This window comes from Monocercomonoides exilis (genome assembly GCF_001643675.1).
Source record: "Monocercomonoides exilis strain PA203 chromosome Unknown scaffold48-729018, whole genome shotgun sequence".
Taxonomy (NCBI): Eukaryota; Preaxostyla; order Oxymonadida; family Polymastigidae; genus Monocercomonoides; species Monocercomonoides exilis.
In genome coordinates, this window is record NW_027150593.1 from 367538 (window position 1) to 389069 (window position 21532).

The window sequence follows — 21532 nt, forward strand, 5'->3', positions numbered from 1 at the left end:
CATTAATTACTCAATATTTAAATATATAAATAAAATAATTTCACATTGATCAAAAAATGCTCTTTACAAATTGGGGACAAATTAAATTGAATATGTTCAAAGCATATTTGAGTGCATTCAAGTCGAATTTTAAATATTAATCTGTTTATTTTGTTTATTGTTAAATATAATTGATGTTTAAAAAATTTTGATCAATACCAATTTAGAGGAAAAAATCATCTGATTCATTTGAAATAAAAAGATTCCGCACAAAAGAAAGACATCATAACTTTATGAAACAGTTTACAACAATGTAATAATCATCCACACAGATTTTTATTAACGGTCGCATATTGTGCAATTACCTAAATGTTACACGATTATATCAGAATTTCAATTTTACGATTTCAGAAAAAGTTTTGAACAAAAAATTGATTTTTTCATAAATGTGAAAATTCAGTCCCTTTTTCAATCAAGAGAAAAAAAATTAAGTTTTGAATATTCCGATGAATATCCAACATACAAAAAATATTTATACGAAATATGAAACTTTATTTTTGGAGGAAATTATTTATCTTTGTAGTTTTGTGGATAAAGCACATGATAATGAAAAAAGAAAATTCATATTTGTTACAAAAAATATTTGTATGTTTATTTCATGCAATGGCAAATAATTTATTTGTTAAAATGTTTTATTTTATTTTTTAAAAAAAGTTTTTTTTATTTTAATTTTTTTATTTTTATTTTTATTATATATATATATTTTGATTAATTCTCATTTCGAACAAATCTTGTTGTTAAAAAAAAGTGAAGAAGGGAAAATGAAATATTATTTATTTTGATTTTTTTTTATTTCAGAAAATATTATTATTATTATTTCCAATATAAAGTGATTCATCTGATTTTCTTATGCTTATTTTAAAAAAGATCAATGTTAGTATTATTATAATTATCACCAGTTAAACAGTATTTTATCATGAATTTGAAATTTATGACTGTTCTCCACCCAAGTGGAGACAGCATAACACCTGTTAGGGCACTGGATTTTTCACCCAACGGGGAGAAACTTATTTCTGTGAATCAAGGCAAATTTATTCATGTTTATGATGAAAATGGAACATTGAAAGATAAATTCACACCTAAACCATCCGAAAAGGTTGTTTCACTTCAATTTTATACGCGCTTTATTTTTTGATATTCAATGATATGAAGGCCAAGTCAAGTAGGATTGTTGTGACGGCTTTATGTTGGAGTCCTGATTCAACAAGAATTGCTGTTGCGCTGTCTGATGATACGCTAACTGTTTACCAAATTGGACTTGGGTGGCAAGAAAAAAGAAGTGTTTTAAAGCAATTTCCTCAATCATCTACTGTCACATCTATTGTTTGGCCAGCGCACATGGCACAAGAATTTGTTTTTGGAATGGCAGACGGAAAAGTATGTTGCATTAGCTAAATTTCGCATTTCATACAGATCTAATTGCTGATTCTTCTTATTCTTCTTCTATTTTCCCCCGAAAGGTTCGATATGTTAATTTACGCGAAAAACGGCTTGGAACACTATATCCTTCATCATCAAGTGTTATATCAATTGTTTCTTCTCCAGTCCAAAAATCTATTATTTCTGGACATATGGATGGGAAAATTATTCACTATTCTTTCGATGATAGCACTGATCCTGTCTGCAAATATTTTTTTTTTTTTTGCTTTCTTTGCATTTCTAAAATGTTTTATCATTTCTAATCACATTTTTTATTTCTTTTAAAGGTTACAATTATAAATCATTCTTGCCCACCTGTTTGCCTTGGGTGGGGGCAAAGTATTGTGGCTGCTGGTAACGATAACCGTGTTGTTTTTTATAACCTAGATGCAACTGTAAAATCAAGTTTTGATTTTAATTCGGATGAGAACCAAAAAGAATTTTCATCACTTGCTGTATCTCCATCTGGGCAAAGTGTCGTCGTTGGAAGTTTCGATTGGTGTGGATCTTGATTAATATTTGTGAGTTTCGCTGACTTATTCTAAATTATAAATCATTTATTATAATTAAAAAAAACAATATTAATTTTATTCCATTTTTATCATCGAATCATTCCTCACCACCTAACGAATGACAAAGCTTGCGTGTGTTTTCCTACAACAACCGGCGCGGGATGTGGGAAGACAGCGGGCAGAAGGTGATCCCTCACCTGCAGTCTGTGACGTCCATCAGCTGGAAGATGAACGGGAGCCGGCTGGCGATCGGCACCTCGGCCGACTGCGTGGCGCTGTTTGATGCGTCGCTGCGGCGCATCCGCTACCGCGGCAAGTACGAGTTCATCTACACGGCCGGCAGCCAGGTGATTGTGTCGTGCCTGGCGAAAGGGACCAACATCGTGCTGAAGAGCGAGCAGCGCAACGAGATCTCAAACATCAAAATCTACCGCGACCGGTACCTCGTGGCGAACACTCCGAACACGCTGATGCTGGGCGACCTGGAGACATACGACCTGAGCGAGATTGAGTGGGCGACGACACACAAAGAGCGCTTCAACTTCGACAACCCGTCCGTCGTGGTGATCTTCACGCCAGGCACAATGACGTTTGTCGAGTATGGCAACATGGAGGTGCTTGGAACAGTCCGAACAGAGTTCACCTCGAAGCACCTGTTCTCCCTGTGCATCCACGACGGCCGCGCGAAAGGCGAAGGGGAAGGCGAAGGCGAGGCAGAGGGGGAGATGAAGCGCGATGCAGAGAAGGAAGAAGAGCAGATTGTGCGGCGGGTGGCGTATCTGACCGATGCGATGACAGTGAAAGTGCTCGACCTCACCACAGGCATCACGATGTCTGTCTCCCACGACTCCAAAATCGACTGGCTGGAGCTGAATGCGAAAGGGGACAGGCTGCTCTTCCGCGACAAAAGACAGCGCCTTTACTTGTTCAACCTGAAGGGGGAGACTAAGCACGCCCTGCTGTCGACATGCAGTTTTGTGCAGTGGGTGCCTGGGACAGACGTTGTTGTAGCACAGGAAGGGTCAAACATCTGCACGTGGTACAACATCGCATCACCTGATCGTGTGACCATTCGACCAGGAGTGAAAGGAGAAGTTGTGGACATCGAGCGGACGGAGGACCGGACAGATGTGGTGGTGGACGAAGGGAGGGAGAAGATGTTCTACACACTCGACACCCGGCTGATCGAGTTCGGCGATGCGCTCGAGAAGAAGGACCTCACGCGCTGTGCTGTCATCCTGGAGATGATGCCGCTCACACCAGAAATCGAGGCCATGTGGAACGAGCTGTCGGTGGAGGCGACGAAAGCAGGGAACTATCTCATCGCTGAACAGTGTGCAGCGTCTGTGCTGGATGCGCCCCGCGCGCGGTTTCTGCGCAAAGTGAACCAGATTGCGTCAGAGTCGTCGGCGAAGTTCGGCGGAAGCGGGTACGACCACTTCACGGTCCGGGCGCAGCTGGCGATGCTGGGGAAGGACTTTGACCGGGCAGAGCAGATACTGCTGCAGCAGCACAAAGTGAACGATGCGATGACGATGTACCAGGAGATGCACAAGTGGGAGGAGACGATCCGTGTGGCAGAGAAGTGCCACCACGAGAAGGAGGACACGCTCAAACAGGGCTATTTCGCGTGGCTGATCAAGACGAACCAGGAAGAGAAAGCAGGAAAGATCAGAGAGAAAGAAGGGAAGATCGAAGAGGCGGTGCAGCTGTATCTGAAAGGCTGCATCCCGTCTGAGGCAGCGCGGGTGGTTCTCACACACACAGCACCTGCGCCCGGTGCAGTCAACATTTCACCGCTTTGTCAGTTCGCACCCCGCAGCGCTTCTTCTATGGACACTTCAGTTATGTCATCATCATCATCATCATCTTCTTCTTCATTTGGCTCTTCTGTTTCTCCATCTCCTTCTTCTTCACCTTCCTCAGACTCCTCATCTTCTGACTCATCATCATCGTCATCATCCAATGGAACAGAATCCGTCTCATTTAGCGAAGATCTGCTTGTCCAAATTGTGCGTGCCCTGGAGCGCCTCGACATGAATGCCAAAGCTGGCGAAGTTCTTGAGCACTTAGGTCGTTTTGAGGCTGCGCTGACTGCATACTGCAAGGGACATGCATATCGCCCAGCCCTGCTGCTGGCGCGGTCAGTGGCTCCGCAGAGGACGGTGGAGCTGCATGAAGAGTGGGGCACGTGGCTGGAGTCGCAGAAGCAAGTAGAGCCAGCCATTTCGCACTTCATTGAGGCAGGCAATGTGGAGAAGGCGATCAACGCGGCTGTTGAGTACGGGCTGTGGGAGAAAGCAGCACACTACATCACATCGATGCCAGGCAGGTCAAGAAGCCCCGAGCTCAAAGAAGGAGCGAAACGAGTGGCGCAGCACTACGAGGCGATTATGAACTTCAGCGAGGCTGAGAAGTTCTACCTGATGGCGGGTGTGCCGCGGGAGGCGCTGGGAATGTACTGCCGGGCAGGCATGTGGGACAACGCACAGCGGCTGGCGAAGGACAACTTGTCGCCGGAGGAGGCAGGGAAGTTCTACGGGCAGCAGGCGAAGGACTTGGAGAAAGCAGGAAAACTGAAGGACGCGGAGAGGTTGTATCTGAATGTGAACAATGTGAGTGGAGCAGCAGACATGTACAAGCGGAACAAGATGTATGACGAGGCAGTGCGGGTGATTGTGACAGCACGTCCAGAGGAAGCGAAGAAAGCACATGCAGATGTGGCGCGGCTGCTGGAGAAAGAGCAGAAGTTCAAAGACGCCGAGAGGCATTATGTGGAAGGGAGGGCATACTCAGAGGCAGTGCGGATGTACAAAGAGAGAGGGATGTGGGACGATGCACTGCGTGTGGCACGAACAGGAGGTGGGCAGAAGGCAGCGAATGAGATTGCACTTGTGAGAGCGACGGCAGTGGGAGGAGAAGGCGGGGTGCAGATGCTAGTGCAGATGGGGATGGCTCCACTGGCAGTAGACTTTGCATGCGACAACGACCTCTTCGACTTGGCGTTTGCGACTGCGAAGGAGCACTGCCCAGCCAAGCTGGACGAGGCGCGCATTCGCCAGGCAGAGAAGCTGCGGTCGCAGAGGCGCTATGCCGATGCAGTGGCAGCGTTCCTGTCGGCGAAGGCGTACAAGCAGGCCGTGGCGATGCAGCTGGAACTGCACGACTTTGCATCAGCGAAGCACATTGCAGAGACGAACGACCCATCGCTGCTGGATGATGTGCTGGTGGCTGAGGCGAAGCTGTGCGTGGAACAAGGAGAGCTGCATCAGGCTGAAGAGCTGTTTGCCCGCGTGCGAAAGCCGCACTTGACGGTGCAGATGTACATCGACTTTGGCAGATGGGGCGATGCGCTGAGGATTGCAGAGGAAGTCGAAAAGGGCATCAAAACAGGCTCGCTCTCGACCGCAGCGCTTCCAGGCGACGATGGCGAGAAGATACGAGCACTGCTCAGGAACACGGTGCAGAAGTATGGAGACTATCTGGATGGCTCAGGTGCGATGGAGCGGGCGAGTGTGAGGGAGCTGAGGGAGATCGCGAGGGTGTTTGAGGCGAGTGGAGATGCAGAGATGGCCATCAGGGCATGTCTGACAGCGTCGACTACGTCTCCTAGCGGAAGAGGCGCTGACGGGATGGGCGACGACCAAGGCGTGATGTTTGGAGGAGAAGGGGTGACGGCAGACGAGCTGGAGGAGATCTGGTTGAATGCAATCCGCGTGGCTAACAGAGCGAGCGGTGTGAATGCACAGGAAGTTGCATCGAAAGTGGCACAGAGGCTGCTGACGATTAAGAGATTTGACGGAGCAGCGAATGTGCTGAAGGAGGTGGGACTCACATACAAGGCGATACAGGCGTGCATGGCTGGGCAGATTTGGGATAAAGCGATGCAACTGGCGAAGGGAACAGACTACGAAAAGATGGTCACGGATGAGTTTGTTGATCAGATGAAGAAGCAAAATAGGGTTTGTCAATTATAATTATGAATTATTTAAAATGGTTTTTTTCCATTTTAATTTTACTGATCATAAATTTTGTTTATTATTTTTGACATATAAAATGCCTTATCGAATTATTTTCCTTTCATTTCCCTTTCAAACAAAATCCAACTTCCTCTTCTCTTCAGGCGCAAGATCTGATGAGCCACGGCCACATCTCAGCCGCCATTTCTGTGTGGATGGCACAAGGCAACTGGGAAGCTGTCTTCCAAGCCGCTCCACGCGAAGGACCCACTGCGCCTGCGAAGTATGCTGCGATGTATGCTGAGAGGCAGGCACAGGAAGGCAACGTGACAGAAGCACTGTCGATTTTGGTGCGACACGGTGCCACAGCCAACCCAGAACACGCGCAACTGTACCGCAAAGTGGCACAGCACGCACTGGGACAAGTGGGCATCGACATGATCGATGTTGGAATGCTCGACAATCTGAAGTCCTTCCTCCAGAACCTCATCACCGCCTCGCGCGCTGCCCCATCGTCTGCGTTCCCTCTGCAGCAGTTCATATCTCTTTTGTCAGCAACATACTTCACACTCCATTTGGATGTCTGCAAACAGAGAGGATACAAAGACTTGGCAGCTACTGTGGCAACGGGGATGCTGCGCTATCTGGACTTCTTGCCAGCCGACAGGGCATTCTACGAGGCAGGTGTGTGCTGCAGAGACCAGGGCAATCTGAAATATGCGTATGTGTTCCTGAACCAGTATCTGGATATAGCAGATGCGATTGACATGAAGATGAAGAGACGCGATAGATGTGTGCTATTTATTTGTTTAATTATGAATAAAAATTTTATTTATTGTGATTAATAAAAAATTATTATTGTCTTGCTTTTTGCAATACTTTCAATCACTCATTCAGATTCATCTGATCTTGGAGACATGTACGACTTGAACCTGCCCGCGAACATCAGAGTTCCCGACAGCCACTTCAGAGGATCGACTGAGCTGCTGAGGAAGCAGATCAAAAGCTGGGGCATCAAAATCGCGATGGAGAAGTCCGTTGAAAACATGACTGACCAACAGGAATGTGCATATTGCGGTGCTCTTCTCAGAACATCCACGTTTGAGTGTGCTCAGTGCAGCCGCACAAGAGAAGCCTGCATTGTGAGCGGAATGCTGATTACGAAGCCATCAGAAAGAGTGGAGTGTACGTCGTGCCGGATGCCTGCGAAGAAAGATGCATGGAACCAGTGGATTCTGTCGAATAGAGACTGCCCGTATTGCCACACTCAGGGAAGACCTGTCTGAGAACGAATGAAAATGTGTTGCAAATTGGTTCCGTATATATTAACTTTTTCAATTAACATCGTGTTTTTCATAATTTATTTTGAAATCATTTTTATCTTTATTTTCGCATTTCCAAAGGGCATCATTGTAAAAATAGAATGCTCTTAAGCTAAAATGTTTTTTCTTGTGAAAAACGTTGATTGAAAATGAAAAAAAAAGACACAACAAAAAGACTTAAAAAACATTGAAGATAAATTACACACAAAAAGAACAACATTCAATTTTGTAATTTGCTCTCTTTGTAGAAATAATTAATCATTCAGATGCAAATGAATAATGCATAAATATGAATATAAACAACAAAAGATGTCAGAAATTAAAAAAAAAAAGTTGATGCTTTTCTACAATAACTTCCAGTTATAATTAAAAACATCACTAAACTATTAAAAAACAAGAATAAAAATATCTATTCACAAGTATCCAACAAATTATGACTAGTAAGGTGCTTTGGAAAAATACATCTCCATTTCTGATGGATTATAATCAAAGTACATAAAGCAGCCCTGCCGCTCCCACTGATAGAAGGAGTCGTGGAGCACAACCACTCGGCACTCCGAGGTCTCCTTCGTGACAGAAGTGTAGATGAAGCTCTCGTGCAGCGTGGGCTGGCGGAGGCGAATGTGCTTCTGGAGAGGCTGTGGAGAAACTGACAGAGCGTCTGATTGCTCTGTCATTGAAGCCGTGTCTGAGTACAAAGTTGACATTGTCGCTCCTTTCGTTTGAGCGCTTTCATCAGCAGATATGGATGAAGATCGCGATGGCCGACAAGAAGATGTTTGAGAAGCTGTCTGATCCATAGATGCAGAAGGTGAGGTGCTTGATGCAACCGCATCTTGCACTGGGTGAGTCGTTAGAGTCTCCTGAGACATTAACTGTTCAAGTTGCTTTTTCTTGCTTGCTTCTTTCTGAGAATGATGAGCCCTATTAAATGCCTTTGTATCAGGTGCGATAAGCAGAGATGCACATGCATCCTTCAGTGCAAGTGATGAAGAGAAAAACATTCTGTCTCTGAATGTGTCATTGGACAAAAGCTGCTTTCCGATGTTTTGATGAGAAAGACGAAGAAGCGACCGCTTCTGCTGAGCAACAAAATGAGCATTCGACATAACCCCTCTTCTCACCTTGCGCATTTTCGTGAGGCGCAGTTTTTCTCTTTCGAGTTGTTTTGCATACTTGCTCCACTTCGACCGTTTTCGGATCTCTTCGTTCCATCCCAGCTGCTCAAAATACAACGTGTGCAGCCAATCCACAGGCGCAAAGCGAGGCATCATCCTCGGCGCCTCAATGCTGCTCTTAACGAATCCGTATTCTTCATCCAGGTCACACACTTCTCTCCCGGTTGAATCAAACACTGGCCTTGTTTCTTCTGCACTTAGAGAGTCCATCACAACATGCGGCTTCATGGCAGAATCTGGGGAAGCTGAGGGAGAAGAAGAAGCAGAAGCAGCACTCGCAGAAGAAGAAGACAGTGCCCATGCAGAAGCCCACGTAGATGCAGGAGCAGGTGCAGGAACAGGCCGTCTCCTTTTGGGGGGTACCTGAGGGCGGGTGTCGATGTGAGCAACGACAGACTGATTGCCCTGCGTCCACTGCTCAGTGTATGTCTGACCGGGCGGATGATACGAGTGAGTGTATCCAGGATACACCAGCGACAATCGAATAACAGGAGTTGTGGTGGATGTGAGAGGAAAGCCCATCGCATTCTCAGTCACAAACTCTCCAGAAACATAGTCCCAGGCGAAGCCCCTGAGCGATATGCCAACAATCAGACAGCTGGCTTCCCCGTTGGCATCCTCAAACGAAAACAGGTGGGGCTTTTCGTAGCACTGGGAGTCCAGAGGCAATGAAGAGGAAGGCAAGGCATCCGGATCTTGAGCCATTGGCGAAAATGAAGACGAAGAGCCAGTCGCAGCAGCAGAATATGAAGAAGAATAAGTGGAATAAGTGGAAGAAGAAGAAGAATGAGCGTGATGATACGAATGGCTGGTAAGAAAAGTGCGTGGATCGACAGGAAGGAAAGTGAGGGCGATGTATGCGTCCTCAAGAAATAGTGCACGGCACCCTTGCCGCAGCGCTTTTCTCAAAGACAGCAGATGGGCCTCGTGTCGGAAGGCCGAGAAGAAGCCGACCGGAGAAATGAGAAGCGACACAGGAAAAGCGATCGGGCGGAGATGATCAGCGTTTGTCATCCAGTTGATCAGGAACTGTTTGCGCAGATACAACCACGAAGACATTATGGGTATGTTCAGCGCAACATGGGCAGGGAACGGAGCGCAGCTGAGGTATCTGGGCGGGATGGCATCTCGGCTGGACTCCCTAGCAACGTCGAGGATGTAGTGATAGGAACCAGTGAAGGTAGTGAACCGCCGGAGGATAAACGTACAATACATGGTGATTGCCGAGGAGATGGCTGAAATAGCAGAGTTGAACGTTTCAGCCTCCTCGTTTATGACAGAGAAGAGAAGAGCTTCTTGATGTGACGCTCTGGAAGACCGATACGCAGTTAGAATTTCTCTGCTGATGACTGAAGGAAGACTCATTCCGATGCGATATTCGCGGGTGATGAAGGCATCAACAATAGAAAGTGTGGAGAGCTGTGTTCTGCGCATTACAAGTGTTTCATCGAAAGAGGGCGAGGAGGAAGAAGAAGAGGAGGAAGAGGAGGACGATGTTGAAGATGATACAGAAGAAGCACTCGAATAAGCAGGGGAAGAGGCGCAAGCAGAGTCTGCAAGAGGCGAAACTGACGAAGTTGATGAATAATTAGATGAAGCAAAGGAGTAACAGGAAGAAGAAGTCGGAGACGCTTTCTGCAGAGATGGGGAAGTGAATGGAGATACAAGTGAAGCGTTGGACAGCCGCTGTGTAGAGTTTGCAGCAGAGGGAGAGGCAGATGCAGGCGATTGGGGCCGAACGGGAGAACACGAATGATCAGACGAGTCGGCAGATGGAGAGCGCTTTGGCGAGCAGCTGCGTGCTGTGAAGATGGTACGGGCTCTGTGCTCAAAGTCGACATCAGTCTTGGCACTTATCTGAGTACGAGACTTGGCAATGGTTGGCGATATGATCTGTGGCGTTGAAGCCAGACTGGATGAGGCAGAAGAAGGAAGTGAATGAATGAGATTCAGATCGTATGCATTTGCCAAGTACTGGCACCGCAGCTGTGGATGCAGTTGCTGCTGCTCGATGGAGCTCTGCAAACAAGAATAGTTGCGTCTCTTTAAGTAGATAAAGCCGTGAGGAAGAAGATTGCGTGGCCCACAGAGCGGAGCGAGAGTGGAGAGCAGCCGTCTCGATGCCTCGAGGAACGACTGCTTCATGACAGAGTATTTCAGATGCAGATTTGGCAGGCTGAAGCGAACAGGCGCTTTCTCCATGACAAACGAGGCAATCTTCACACGGTCGAAACGGGAGCCTCTTAGTGACAGCGGAAGTTTGAGTGTCAGCTTCTGCTGGATACTGCTGGCGATGGTTCGGCTGAGGTTGCTGAAGTTGTTGATATTGTCTTTGTTTGTGGTGCTGTTCTCAATTGTGCCTGTGCGCGATAGATAGGAGAATGGGTCATAGCTAATGAATGTGTTTGCAGTTGATTGCAGCGACAAGTTGTGCAGAGGAGACAAGAAGTCGAAGTCTGGGTGGAATATCTCCAGCTTCAAGTACTCATTCAACAGTCTCGAAAGGAAAGTCAGCTCCTTCTTGTTTCCGAACACCAGTGGAAAGATGCACGACAGGAATTCCGTCTTTATCAATGTTAAGCCGTTGATGAGGAGTAGTCGCAGAACTCTTGGATAAGGGTACTTCAGCCTACTTGACCACTTGTCCACCATCTTATCTGTGTTCAGGTGGATCGAGAACTGCGCATCCGACGGGAATGAAGTTGAGAACATGTCACGAGTGTTTGGCGGCTCTGTGTTTTGCATCGTGTTCTGCTCAAACTGAGGGAAAGAAGACGACAATCTTCTCTGCTTCTCTGCCTCGTCTTCGTACTCTGCGAAGAGCGCAAAGATCTCTTTGTTGGCCAGCATCCAGTTGTACATGAGGATGCGCAGTCTTTTGATCAGCATCACAAACGTGCCCTGTGAATACACACGCGGCGGGATGGTTGAACCAATCCTGCTATCTACCAGATTTGTCGCTTGGTCGTATTCGCCAATCGGAGCAGTGTTGTTCAGAAGAACAATTCGCGAGCGGTTCCTTGCCACAACAAATGTCAGACACACGGCAAACAGCAAGGGGCTCCAGAACATGCAGAATGGATGCAGGAACTCGAACTCTGGTGGAATCCACGTGATGACACGGGCGAAGCAGTAGTTCGGCGAGTGATCAATATCTTCAGTGTGCAGGTTGAGCCACGAGATCATCTGTGATGAATATGCCTCGCTCTTTATCCCTTCGTTCGTGATGATGTACAGATGCGTGCATGGCCACGGATAGCGCGGATGAATAGGATATTCAAGACGACCCAGTTGCAGTTGGCTTTTCGTCTGTTGGGAGACTGCAGGGAACACAGCATCAAGCAGATAGTGCGGAACAGATGGCTGGAAGATCCTCTTTGTCAGCTGGTCCCAGAAATCACTGGCGCGCTGGTGGTACATAAAGATCCTCCATCGAACAAGTGCATTTACACTCATCTTGTTCACAGGAAGTGCTCGCCGTCGCTTTTGCTGCGGTGCCATCAGCTGCTCCCGGCCTTCAAGTTGCGCAGCATTTCGAGATGGCCTTTGGTTATCCATTGCAATTCCAATCATGTTTGAATTTGCACCTCCTGAATCATTCTCATTGATCGTCTGGTTGCCTGAGATTCTGTTTGCAAAGAACGGTTTTGACACATTTGAAGCTATGTGTCTTCTGTTGGGTAACTCGAAGTTGTTCTCTTGTTCGTTGTTTCTGTGATGCTCGTCTATCGGAACAGTGAACTGTGGATACACAATCGATGGAGGAAACGAGGAAAAGCGGTCAAACATGCGAGTTGTGAAGGCTGCTGACAAAAAGCCGTTGATCATCAGAGAGTGAGGGACAATGTGCCACACTGGCCTTCCCTTTCTGTCGCCATTCAAAATTTGTGTTGTAATTTTGTTTGCAATCTGGGAGTTTGCATCCATATTTGACTTGTACTTGATTGAGGCCTTGTTGATCGCCTGCATTGTTATAGGGCCGTGCATGGCAGTTGTGTAGTCGATGCACAGCGGACTCAGCACAGGAACAAGCAGCTTCGGTACAGTGACTGACGCAGCAGGCAGCTGGCAAGAAATGATGTTTGGCACAAGCTGATACTCGTTCTTCTTCGTGAACTGCTTTCGGTTGAGAGATGGCAGATAAACAGAGGCGTTGAACAAGCTTGGATGTGCAGATGTGATTGTTGGTGTGTAATAGCTGACGTTTTCTACTTGCTTCTGGATCATCTGCTCCATACACGTCATCACAGGCATTGACATTCCCTGTGTTGAAAGCAGCCAGATATACACAGATTCTATCAGTTGATGAGGAAGCAAGTGTCTGACCAGCAAGAGCCGTGCAAGTGGTGTGATGATTGTGTCCAAATTATCAGGCAGTGGGACAAGCTCAACATGCTGTGTGGTTATCCACTTGATCCACTGTGATGTGTGATTGAGAAAAGATGTGGTGAATGGTGACTCTTCTGAAAGAAGCTCAGATTTTTTGTGAGCGAAGAACGGAATGGCATTGATGTAAATGAACGAAGACGACTCGTTTGAACGCTTTGCCACTGAGAAGCACTCGTCAAGAAACCGGAAGCATGCCATTGCCTGCAGCCACACACCAACTGGAGGATCACACACATTATTGTTGGAAGCAGAGGAAGATGAAGAGGGCAATGGAAGAGCAGCCATTCCAGGAGAATATTCACCGATTTTGCTGAGTAGATAAGCTTTGAGGAAATTGGTGCTTGAAGAAGCTGGATCAAATGCGGATGGGCCGGTTGCAGAATAGTCAGCCCTTTGACTGCCCATTCTGTCACCGTGAGTTGCCTGGGCACTCTGCTTGCTTTCATCATACTGACCTGCCTCCAAAAAGAATGGAGACAGCTCCTTCATTGAAAAATCGTCCATTAGTTCAAATGTCTTTGGCTTTGTGCTGTTTTCGTCATTCATTTCAGCTGCTTCTGCGAAGTGACGAGTGAATTCGCGAGTAACTACAGTGTTTGTCTTGAATCCCAGAATATCTTCAGGTATTTTCATTGGATAGATAAGCGACTTCAGCATGTGGCAGTTGTTGTCCTTGCTGTCCATCTGCCACAGCTTCGTTGCAAATGACTCCTCGTTGTACCAGAATCTCTCTGACGATGGCGGAAATACATTGAACATCCCACTGATCTTCTGAGTTGCTCTGATCGATGTGCACATTGCCAGCAGGAACATGAAAGAAAGACGTGAAAACTGGAAGGGACTGTTGCCCAGTGAATCTGTTTGGTTGAAGTCGATGAATTGCAAGATGCGGTTGGCAAAGACGTATCCAATTGTCTGGATAAGAGAGGTCACATTTGGATTAGCAAGAGTCTCTGCGTCAAATGCAGTCGATTGAGAAGATGATGATACAGATGAGAAATACGAGTAACTGTCTGCTTCCACTCTGTCAAATGCTCCATACCTCTGTGAGTTCACTGATGAATATGCCGAGCTTGCTGGCGAATGAATACGCGATGCAACATTTGAAGAAGCTGAACTGTCGCTGGGTGAATATGGAGTGTCTGGGCGTGAGGCAGTCGAGTAGGTGACTCCATATGGCTGCATAATCGGATCAGTTCGCTGCATCCGCGAGAAGTCTGAGCTCAGCGAATCGACAGTGGCATCCGACGAGATGAAGAAGAACGGTGACAGCAGCGCCATTTTCTGCTCTTTCTCAGAGACGGGCGCAATCGGCTTGATGCTTTCCTCGTCAATCGACCACAGATGCATCCCTCTCCTCATTTGCGCTCCCTTCCGTGCTTTCAGACTCCTCCGCGCAAATGTCATTTCCAAGCTTTCCTCCTGCGACGATGTGCATTCGTCGTCTTCACTCACAGAGACATCCTGCACACGTCCCTTTGGTGACAAGCTATCTGATCGCATTCTTTCATTCGCATGTTTCGTTGAGAAGCTGGCAGACGAGTCATCTTCGGTACGGACTGGCATTGCAGACAGCTCAGCTATTCCATACCGCTTCTTCGGCTGCCGACTGAGAATGGCTGATTCGTCAATTGTTGGAACATTTGAATGTGTTGAACTGACAGAATTGCTTCTGATTGAATCGTGCGTAATGCGGAAGCTGTTGCTTCTGGTGTTTCGAGGTCGGTGCTTGAGCTTCCTCCTCGGTTTTTCAACAGCGTTTCCAATGACTGTTCCTGATGTTGTTTTCAGCATTTGTTGTGAAAGATCACACTTCAATGTGTCGCGAATCACATTTGCAAGAGTTGAAAATAGCTGATATGCAGTGGGCAAATGATGCACACGGAACATGTTCATCATCAACTTCTTCAGTGAGAAGAAATGCTGATATTCGTACAAGTTGGAGTGTGCAAAGGTCAGAAGACTCGCATAGATATCTCTCACATAGCATGCAAGCGGGGCAAATCCAGAGATCGCGTTTTCGTACCGCTCGATTAGTCTGAGAAGATCAAAGCTTTTCTCTCTTGAAGCAGACACCTCCGCAATGAAATCTGAAGAAACAGCAAAGAAATGTGATGTTATTTGCGTGCTGAGCTGATAAATGTATGTTCCCCAGTCATTCTCTTTGACGCACAATGTGAACATCATCTGATGGATCACCATTAGAGCATCCAGCCTCCTCCAAAAGGCTGATGGATGAAGCGATGGTGCAATGACTGAATATAGAAGCTGAGTCTGGAACGAGCGAGGAATAAACATCGGAGACCAGTTGATGAGCGTACAGTTCTGGAAGAGCTTTGTGTTGGCCAGCGTGATGTTGCTTCCGTGTCCAGGGTACAGCGACATCTCGTCCTTCACAAAGAGATACAGACTGAAACCCGGCTTTGGCTCGAAAGTGTGTCCGAAGAACTGGAATGGCTGCACAGGTACTTTGTCAGAACAGATGGCAAGAGTATCCAGAAAAGCAAAGATGTTGCAGCATCGCTCAGGAGTGACCTCTTCGTTTATGGAGATATACTCCACAAATAGCGGAAGACCGCTCAGCGCAGCGTCAATTGCATGCTGGAAGAACAGAGTGCTTAAGATATGTGTGCACACCACAGGTGTTGTGCGCCGCTTCTTCCGCATCATCCAATACTGGGCTGTTCCCAGCGGGTCGATGAACACACACACAGGCGACGAGCATGCTGCATGCACCATCGTCGCACCTCCGCTTGCCCTGCTCAGCATTCCGAGTGCTGTGTGGGTGGCAGCAGCAGACAGTAGCGACTGCTCGTCGGGTGGAACACCTTCGCTCATCACCTGGAAGACGCTCGAAGGGCCGTGAAGGACCGTCCAGATCGGCCGCATCACAGGTGCTATCAAAGAGCTGAATGAGTTCAGAATGTCTTCGTTGTATACCAAATCGTCTAACGTTCCAGTGTCAATGCAAGTGTTTGGATCAGGAATGAAATCACCGACCAGCTTCGATGAAAAGCTGCTTAATGCATAAGAATCAGGCTTGTCCTTATCTGAAGGTTCATCTGTGGATAAATCAGATGCCTCTATGTTCTTTCTTTTGCTCGAATTATTCGAATTGTTTGAATTTCTTGATTTCGTTTCTTTTTGTTTCTCCTGTGATGAAACCTTTGGCGAGCCAAATGGATCATCATAACTATCAGTCGATGAGGAATCTGAAGGAGAAACACAAGAACTCGCATTTTTGTGTTTTTGTGTTGGACTCTTTGGCTTCTCGTAAGGTGAATGTGCCGCCTTTGGATCAGTTTGTGACTGTTCATTGTTCTCTTCATCTTTGTCCGTGGAGTATGGAATTTGTGCAATGTCAAGAAAAGTCTTCCATTTGCTCACAACAGAATGCATCAACTGAGGTGGAATAACACCATTGAACGTGAGAAAAGCTGCAGCCAAAATGCAATCTCCAACACATTTTTTCAGATTGTTGTCGATTCGCAGCTCTTCCAGTCTCCAACAGATGAGAAAATGCTCAAAGGCTCCAAAGCTGGTGTCTTTATCTGTCGAACTGTGGATCAAGTCGCCCAGAAGTGGATGGAATGACAAATTGCTTGCATTCGAATGAGTAGGCAAAGAAAAGCCTTCAAATCGGTTTGTGGTTGAAGGCAGCTCTTTTGCCTTAAGATCGCTCATTTCTTTCTCATCTTTTGCATTTTCGACTGCTTGTTGTTCCGAAGCATTTACATTTTGGATGCAAATGCTAGATACAGAATGCATCAGTTCTGCATTTCTTTTTGACGATGCTTTTGATGATAAAACATCAGATGAAGAAGGTGTGATTGAAGAAGAAGAAGAAGACGATGATGAAAGACTGTCATCATCTTCTTCTTTGCTTTTCAGTGTCACTTCAGTCTGAGAAGATAAAAGTGAAGTCACAGAAGATGTACCAGGAGCATATGTCGTTATAGTCGTTCCAGTTGTTGACGGAGTCATAAATCCAATCGAAGCTGAAGGAAGAAGCGACACAGTAGCCGCAGCAGCTGCATCTATTGAAGTAGGATGCTGATCAATCAACATGTCAGACGAAGAACTTGAAGGAGAAAGGGCAGATGCTTCAGACGATGTGGATGTGACTGATGAGACCGAAGAAACAGTAGACGTCAATGAAGATGTTGTCTGCGACTGCAAAAGAGGAGGATATGCTTGCTCTTCTGTGTAACTGACTGAAGAACTGTCTGTTTCTATCTCTGTTTCTATCTCTTCACTGAAGCTTGTCTCTTCAAAGCTTGATAGTGTTGCTGCTTTTTGCAGCGATGCACTCGAATTCTGCTGGCTCAAAGACGAATGAACATTGACTGGCGAGCTAATCGCACCGCCCTGTACTGAATGTCTTGCATTTCGACTGCGGCGCTTGTGTCTTTCGGCGTCTGAGTCGAATCTTTCCGCCTCGCTGAAAGTGAGCAGGTTCATGTCAGTGACCACAAACATCTGACTCAGCAGCTCAGCGCAGAGTGTCTGCTCCGCACTCGTCTGCTGCACCAGCCGCTCCAACTTCTCCAGCTCTGTGCTGACGCTGTTGCTGATCACGGACAGTGAGTCCAGGCGAGGAACATTCTGCTGCGGGTGCTCTTTCTCCCACACAGCAGCAGTGATGATGTCGTACACAGGAAGCAGCCGTTCGCAGTTCAGTTCGATGTCTCTTCTGTTCAGCTCGCCCATTGCCAGGTATGGATACAGCAGCTCAATCTGCTCGTCGGTGAGTGTCAGGTCGGCCAGAGAAGCAAGTGACGTCTGGAAGGCAGGCTGGTTCATCATCGCTTGCACAATGTCGAATGAGTCGACAAGCAGAAACTCTGTTTTGGTCTGTCTTCTGGCTGCTAGTGAGGAAGGCGTGGGTGAAGGCGATGGAGAAGGAGAAGGTGTCTTGTTGGTTGAACTTCGATCGCTTTTCAAGGGACGAGAATCTTTGCTCTTTGCGTTAGCATTCTTGCTTGAAGAGATTAATAACTTTGGCACTCCTTCATTTTTACTTGCTTTTAGTTGAGCAGGCTGTGTCAGAGTCGATGAACGACTGCTTGTGTTACTCAAAGATCCATTTTCTTTTGTGTTTGAAGGTGATGCTGCTAGCAAAAACGGAGCAGCACTCGAACCAGCTGTGGAAGAAAGAGAGGACGATGCAGCATACTCACAAGAAACTAATTTTCCCGTTTCATTCAATTCAGAATCTCCACTTTTTTGTGCTTTTGGATTGACAACAGTCGAATTCAGAGCGGAAGCAGAGTCTGAACTGTGATGCTGTGAAGGAAGAGGGAAAGTGCTGTTCAAGTGAGTCGAGTCATTCCATGGCGAATTCGAAGTATGAGTAGCATTCGCTGCATATCCAATTCTCCGCTTCTGCACTGTCTTGAATTCAACAGCATGCAAGTTCTTTCGAAGCGCAATCAGAATCATGTCGAACATCAGGCGGATCACACGAGGCGGCCGGTGCAGCCGCTTCACCCACAGCAGATCACCCAGCTTTGCGTCTTTCTTCCTCTTCGCAATCTTCTCCCTCACTTCGTTCTCCTTCACTGCCCTTATTGTCATTTCCAGTATAGTCACTGAGCGTGTTCTTTCTTCTGAAGACGCCTCGCACAGTGTCTGCAGCACATTCTGCTGCTTCGCCAGCTCCTGCGACAGACTATTCAGTCTGCTCAGACACATCTTCAGTTTCTCTCTGAAGAAGAAGTACTTTGAGCCAAGCACAGGAAACATCTTATATGACCGCAGAACATAAGTCAGGTAATGGAAGCGTGTAACGAATGTGATCTGAACAGAAGTCAGCCTGTTAATGATGCGGGAGAAAACGCCTTTCATGTGGAGCAGGTCCTTCATGCGCTGATTAGAGAGTGTCTCGAAGATGTGGCAGAAGCGGATGAAGAACGACACGTCCACAAATCCTGCCCGGAAGAAGAGCCACTCAGGCATCAGCTGGCGATGCAGGCAGTAGTCGCAGAGCTGCTTGACGTCTAAGTAAATAGACGAGATTGTCGCTGCAATAGACTCCATTTGGGCAAAAACGACATGCTGGCGGAGATTCATCAAGTGTTTCTGCACATTCTGCTGTGTCCGGCTCGCAATGTGCTCAATCTGCTCGTTGCTGTTAAACGCGTGGAAATGGCGCTGGCTGGTCAGATTGTCAAATAGCGCAAGAGAAGAAGAAGAGCCAGGCGCTGCCAGACTTGGGTTGGAGTCATACATAAAGCCAGCGGAGCTCATTCCGTTGTGCATTGCAGATGCAGTTCCAGATGCAGATGACATTTGCATCATGCTGTTGTCTCCCTTTCGCAGTATTGGCGATGGGTGGTCGTGATCACGATCAAACACAGAGGCAGAGGCAGCTGCAGCTGCAGAGGAAGAATCAGCATTTGCAGACCGCTCAACGACACGGTTGAGGAAAAGAGACAGACGCTGGTTCAGTTTGATGTCGTAGATGTGCTGCTCAAGTGATTTTAGTGATTGTATCCTTGTCATCGAGAATCCCGAGCGTATCAGCTGCGAGCGGTGTGTTCTTGTCTTGCGTGCGAGTGTGCCCACACTCGACTCTTCAGACGACTCCTTGTCGTTGCTCCGTGTCTCTGGAGATCCCTCGTTGCTGTTACTGTTGCTATTACTGTTGCTGTTTCCACTGCCGCTGCTGTTGCTGGCGCTGTCTGCGCTGTCGCTGCTGGCAGACATGTTGTTTCCGCTGTCTGACTGATTCTGCAGTGACTGAGGCAGACAAATGGAAATGTTGTTCTTCAGTAAAAACGATGGATACTTCATTGTCAACAGAGTTGAGCCCAGCTGATGCAGTTGTGGTTGTGGTTGTTCTGATTGCTGTTGAGGTTGTGGTTGTTGTGACGGTGGCAAGTCAGCATCTGTCCTCAAAAGAGCATTGGCTGACTTCAGAGAGAGTGCTGAAAGTGAGTCGGTGCTTTCATTGTGCAGCAGCTCTTCAGGTATCTCTTTGATCGACCCAATCTTCGAGAAGCGCATATCAGTCAGGTTGATTTCTGGAGCACGTGTCAACTGCTCATCTTTGGCCTTTGAACGGAATGTCTTGCCTTTCTCTATCTTTTGTGGTGGAACAAACTTGTCGTGACGCAATACTTTTGTAAAGCGCTTCAGACGCGATGTAGTCAGTGGCTTGCCGCTGTTTGATCTGTCCAAAGAAGGTGAAATCATTTCTTTCGGTTTCGGTTTGGCAGCAGAAGCAATGGCATGTGGAGAGAAAGAGCCGAAACGAGTTCTTTTGGTATCTGGCGATTTTTGCAAAGGAGAACCCTTTTGATTGCTGCTCATTGAACGTCTCAAAAACGTGTTTGTTCTTTTTTGTGTGGATGGGCTCGATTTAGAAGTCAATGGAGATAAGCTGACTTCATCAGCTTCAGCACTTCTTCCTCTTTGTGCAGCAAACTCGTTCTCTGCAATTGCTTGCTCACTTGGCATCTTCCTCTGCTCGGAGCTTCTTCGCTTCCTCGCCATCTTCGTCTGTGTGCTTTGATGCTCACTCAGTGGATGTGAATGCTGTCCTTTCGAATGCATTGATCCTTTTGATTGCTGCTTGGAGTGCTTCGAATGACCGGAAGATGAGGAGGAGGAAGAAGAAGAGCGGTGCTTGCGAGGAAGGAAGCGGGGTGGAAGAGGAACAGGGCGGCAAAGCGGAGGTGGAGGCAATATTGGCAGCGCTTGAGTGGTGTGCCGTGCATACAGATTCCGAAACTCAGTGGCATTGGCAAAGGAGACGTAGTTGACAGAAGGAATTCGTGTGGTCTGGCCGATCTCGAAGAAGTGGAGGTTGCACTTGCCCTTTTGAAGAGGATAGCTGTCGTACAGACGGATTGGCAGCGGCACTGCAAATGAGTGGCGTTTGACCTGAGATGTGATGTCATCACCAGTTGGAGAGGAAGAGGAGGTGGAAGAAGAAGCTGAAGAAGAAGAAGATGATGATGATGATGAAGACGAGGAAGAAGACGAGGATGATGACAAAGTTATTGAACTGGCAGAGATAGCTGCTGCAGATGCAGTTCCTGACGCGCTTGCATTCTTCAATGAAGCCATCTCAGTTGTGGGTGTTAAGACAATATCGAAATCACCTGAGCCAACCAAACTCTGATCTCCACAATAATCAGAACTGGGAGAAGAGAACAAGGACCCGTCGAGTGAAGACAGAGTAGAAACAGATTGAGTATACTGCTGATCCATTCCTGTGCCATTCGCCAGGCGTGTCGAGTTGTTCTTCGCAGAGTCTAAAACGAGAGAAAGCAGCAAGAACCCGCTGTCCATTGGTGAGTATTTCTTGCTGTGCTTCGTTAGCCTGCACACTTCTTGTTCTGCTTCTGCTCCTGTTTCTATTTCTGTACCAACTTCTGAGTCTTGCCGCCCATGACTTTCTGAACAGTTCATTGAGCTTTCGTTGACAGATGAATGAGGATAAGTTATCGACGACATTGTGGCAGGCAGGCTGTTTTCAGTCAGAATTGGTGGGAAGAACAAGTCCTTTGTGCATTTCACGAGTGCAACGTGTGTCGATGGCTGAATTGTTTCATAGCGTACAAGTGGTGCCAGCCAAGTGAAATAGGATAGCCCAGGCACAAATGTCGTCTTTACAGAAGATCTGATTCGGTTGTTCTGGTTCAAATGATTATGAAATTCATTAGAAGCTGTTTGATGGTGCATAGGAGAACAAGGTGAAATAGATG

The 21532-nt window shown here is 47.0% G+C and overlaps 2 protein-coding genes across 2 annotated transcripts in view; one reads left to right on the forward strand and one right to left on the reverse strand.

Moving 5' to 3' along the window:
* Window positions 1–955: 955 nt before the first annotated feature.
* Window positions 956–7369, forward strand: MONOS_7784 (putative intraflagellar transport protein 172; the record flags this gene model as incomplete). Its single annotated transcript, XM_067878136.1, has 7 exons — window positions 956–1135; window positions 1192–1416; window positions 1500–1658; window positions 1746–1957; window positions 2098–5932; window positions 6094–6721; window positions 6827–7369. 7 exons carry the CDS (start codon window positions 956–958, stop codon window positions 7213–7215), a joined length of 5628 nt encoding a protein of 1875 aa, XP_067721243.1. The 3' UTR covers window positions 7216–7369.
* MONOS_7783 (uncharacterized protein) overlaps window positions 7360–21532 on the reverse strand; it is a gene marked incomplete at its 5' end in the record, with an annotated part of 41495 nt that continues 27322 nt past the window's right edge. The window contains one exon of the mRNA XM_067878135.1: window positions 7360–21493. Within this exon, the coding sequence (XP_067721244.1) occupies window positions 7689–21493 (13805 nt within the window). The 3' untranslated portion in view covers window positions 7360–7688. The remainder of the gene's footprint in view (window positions 21494–21532) is intronic.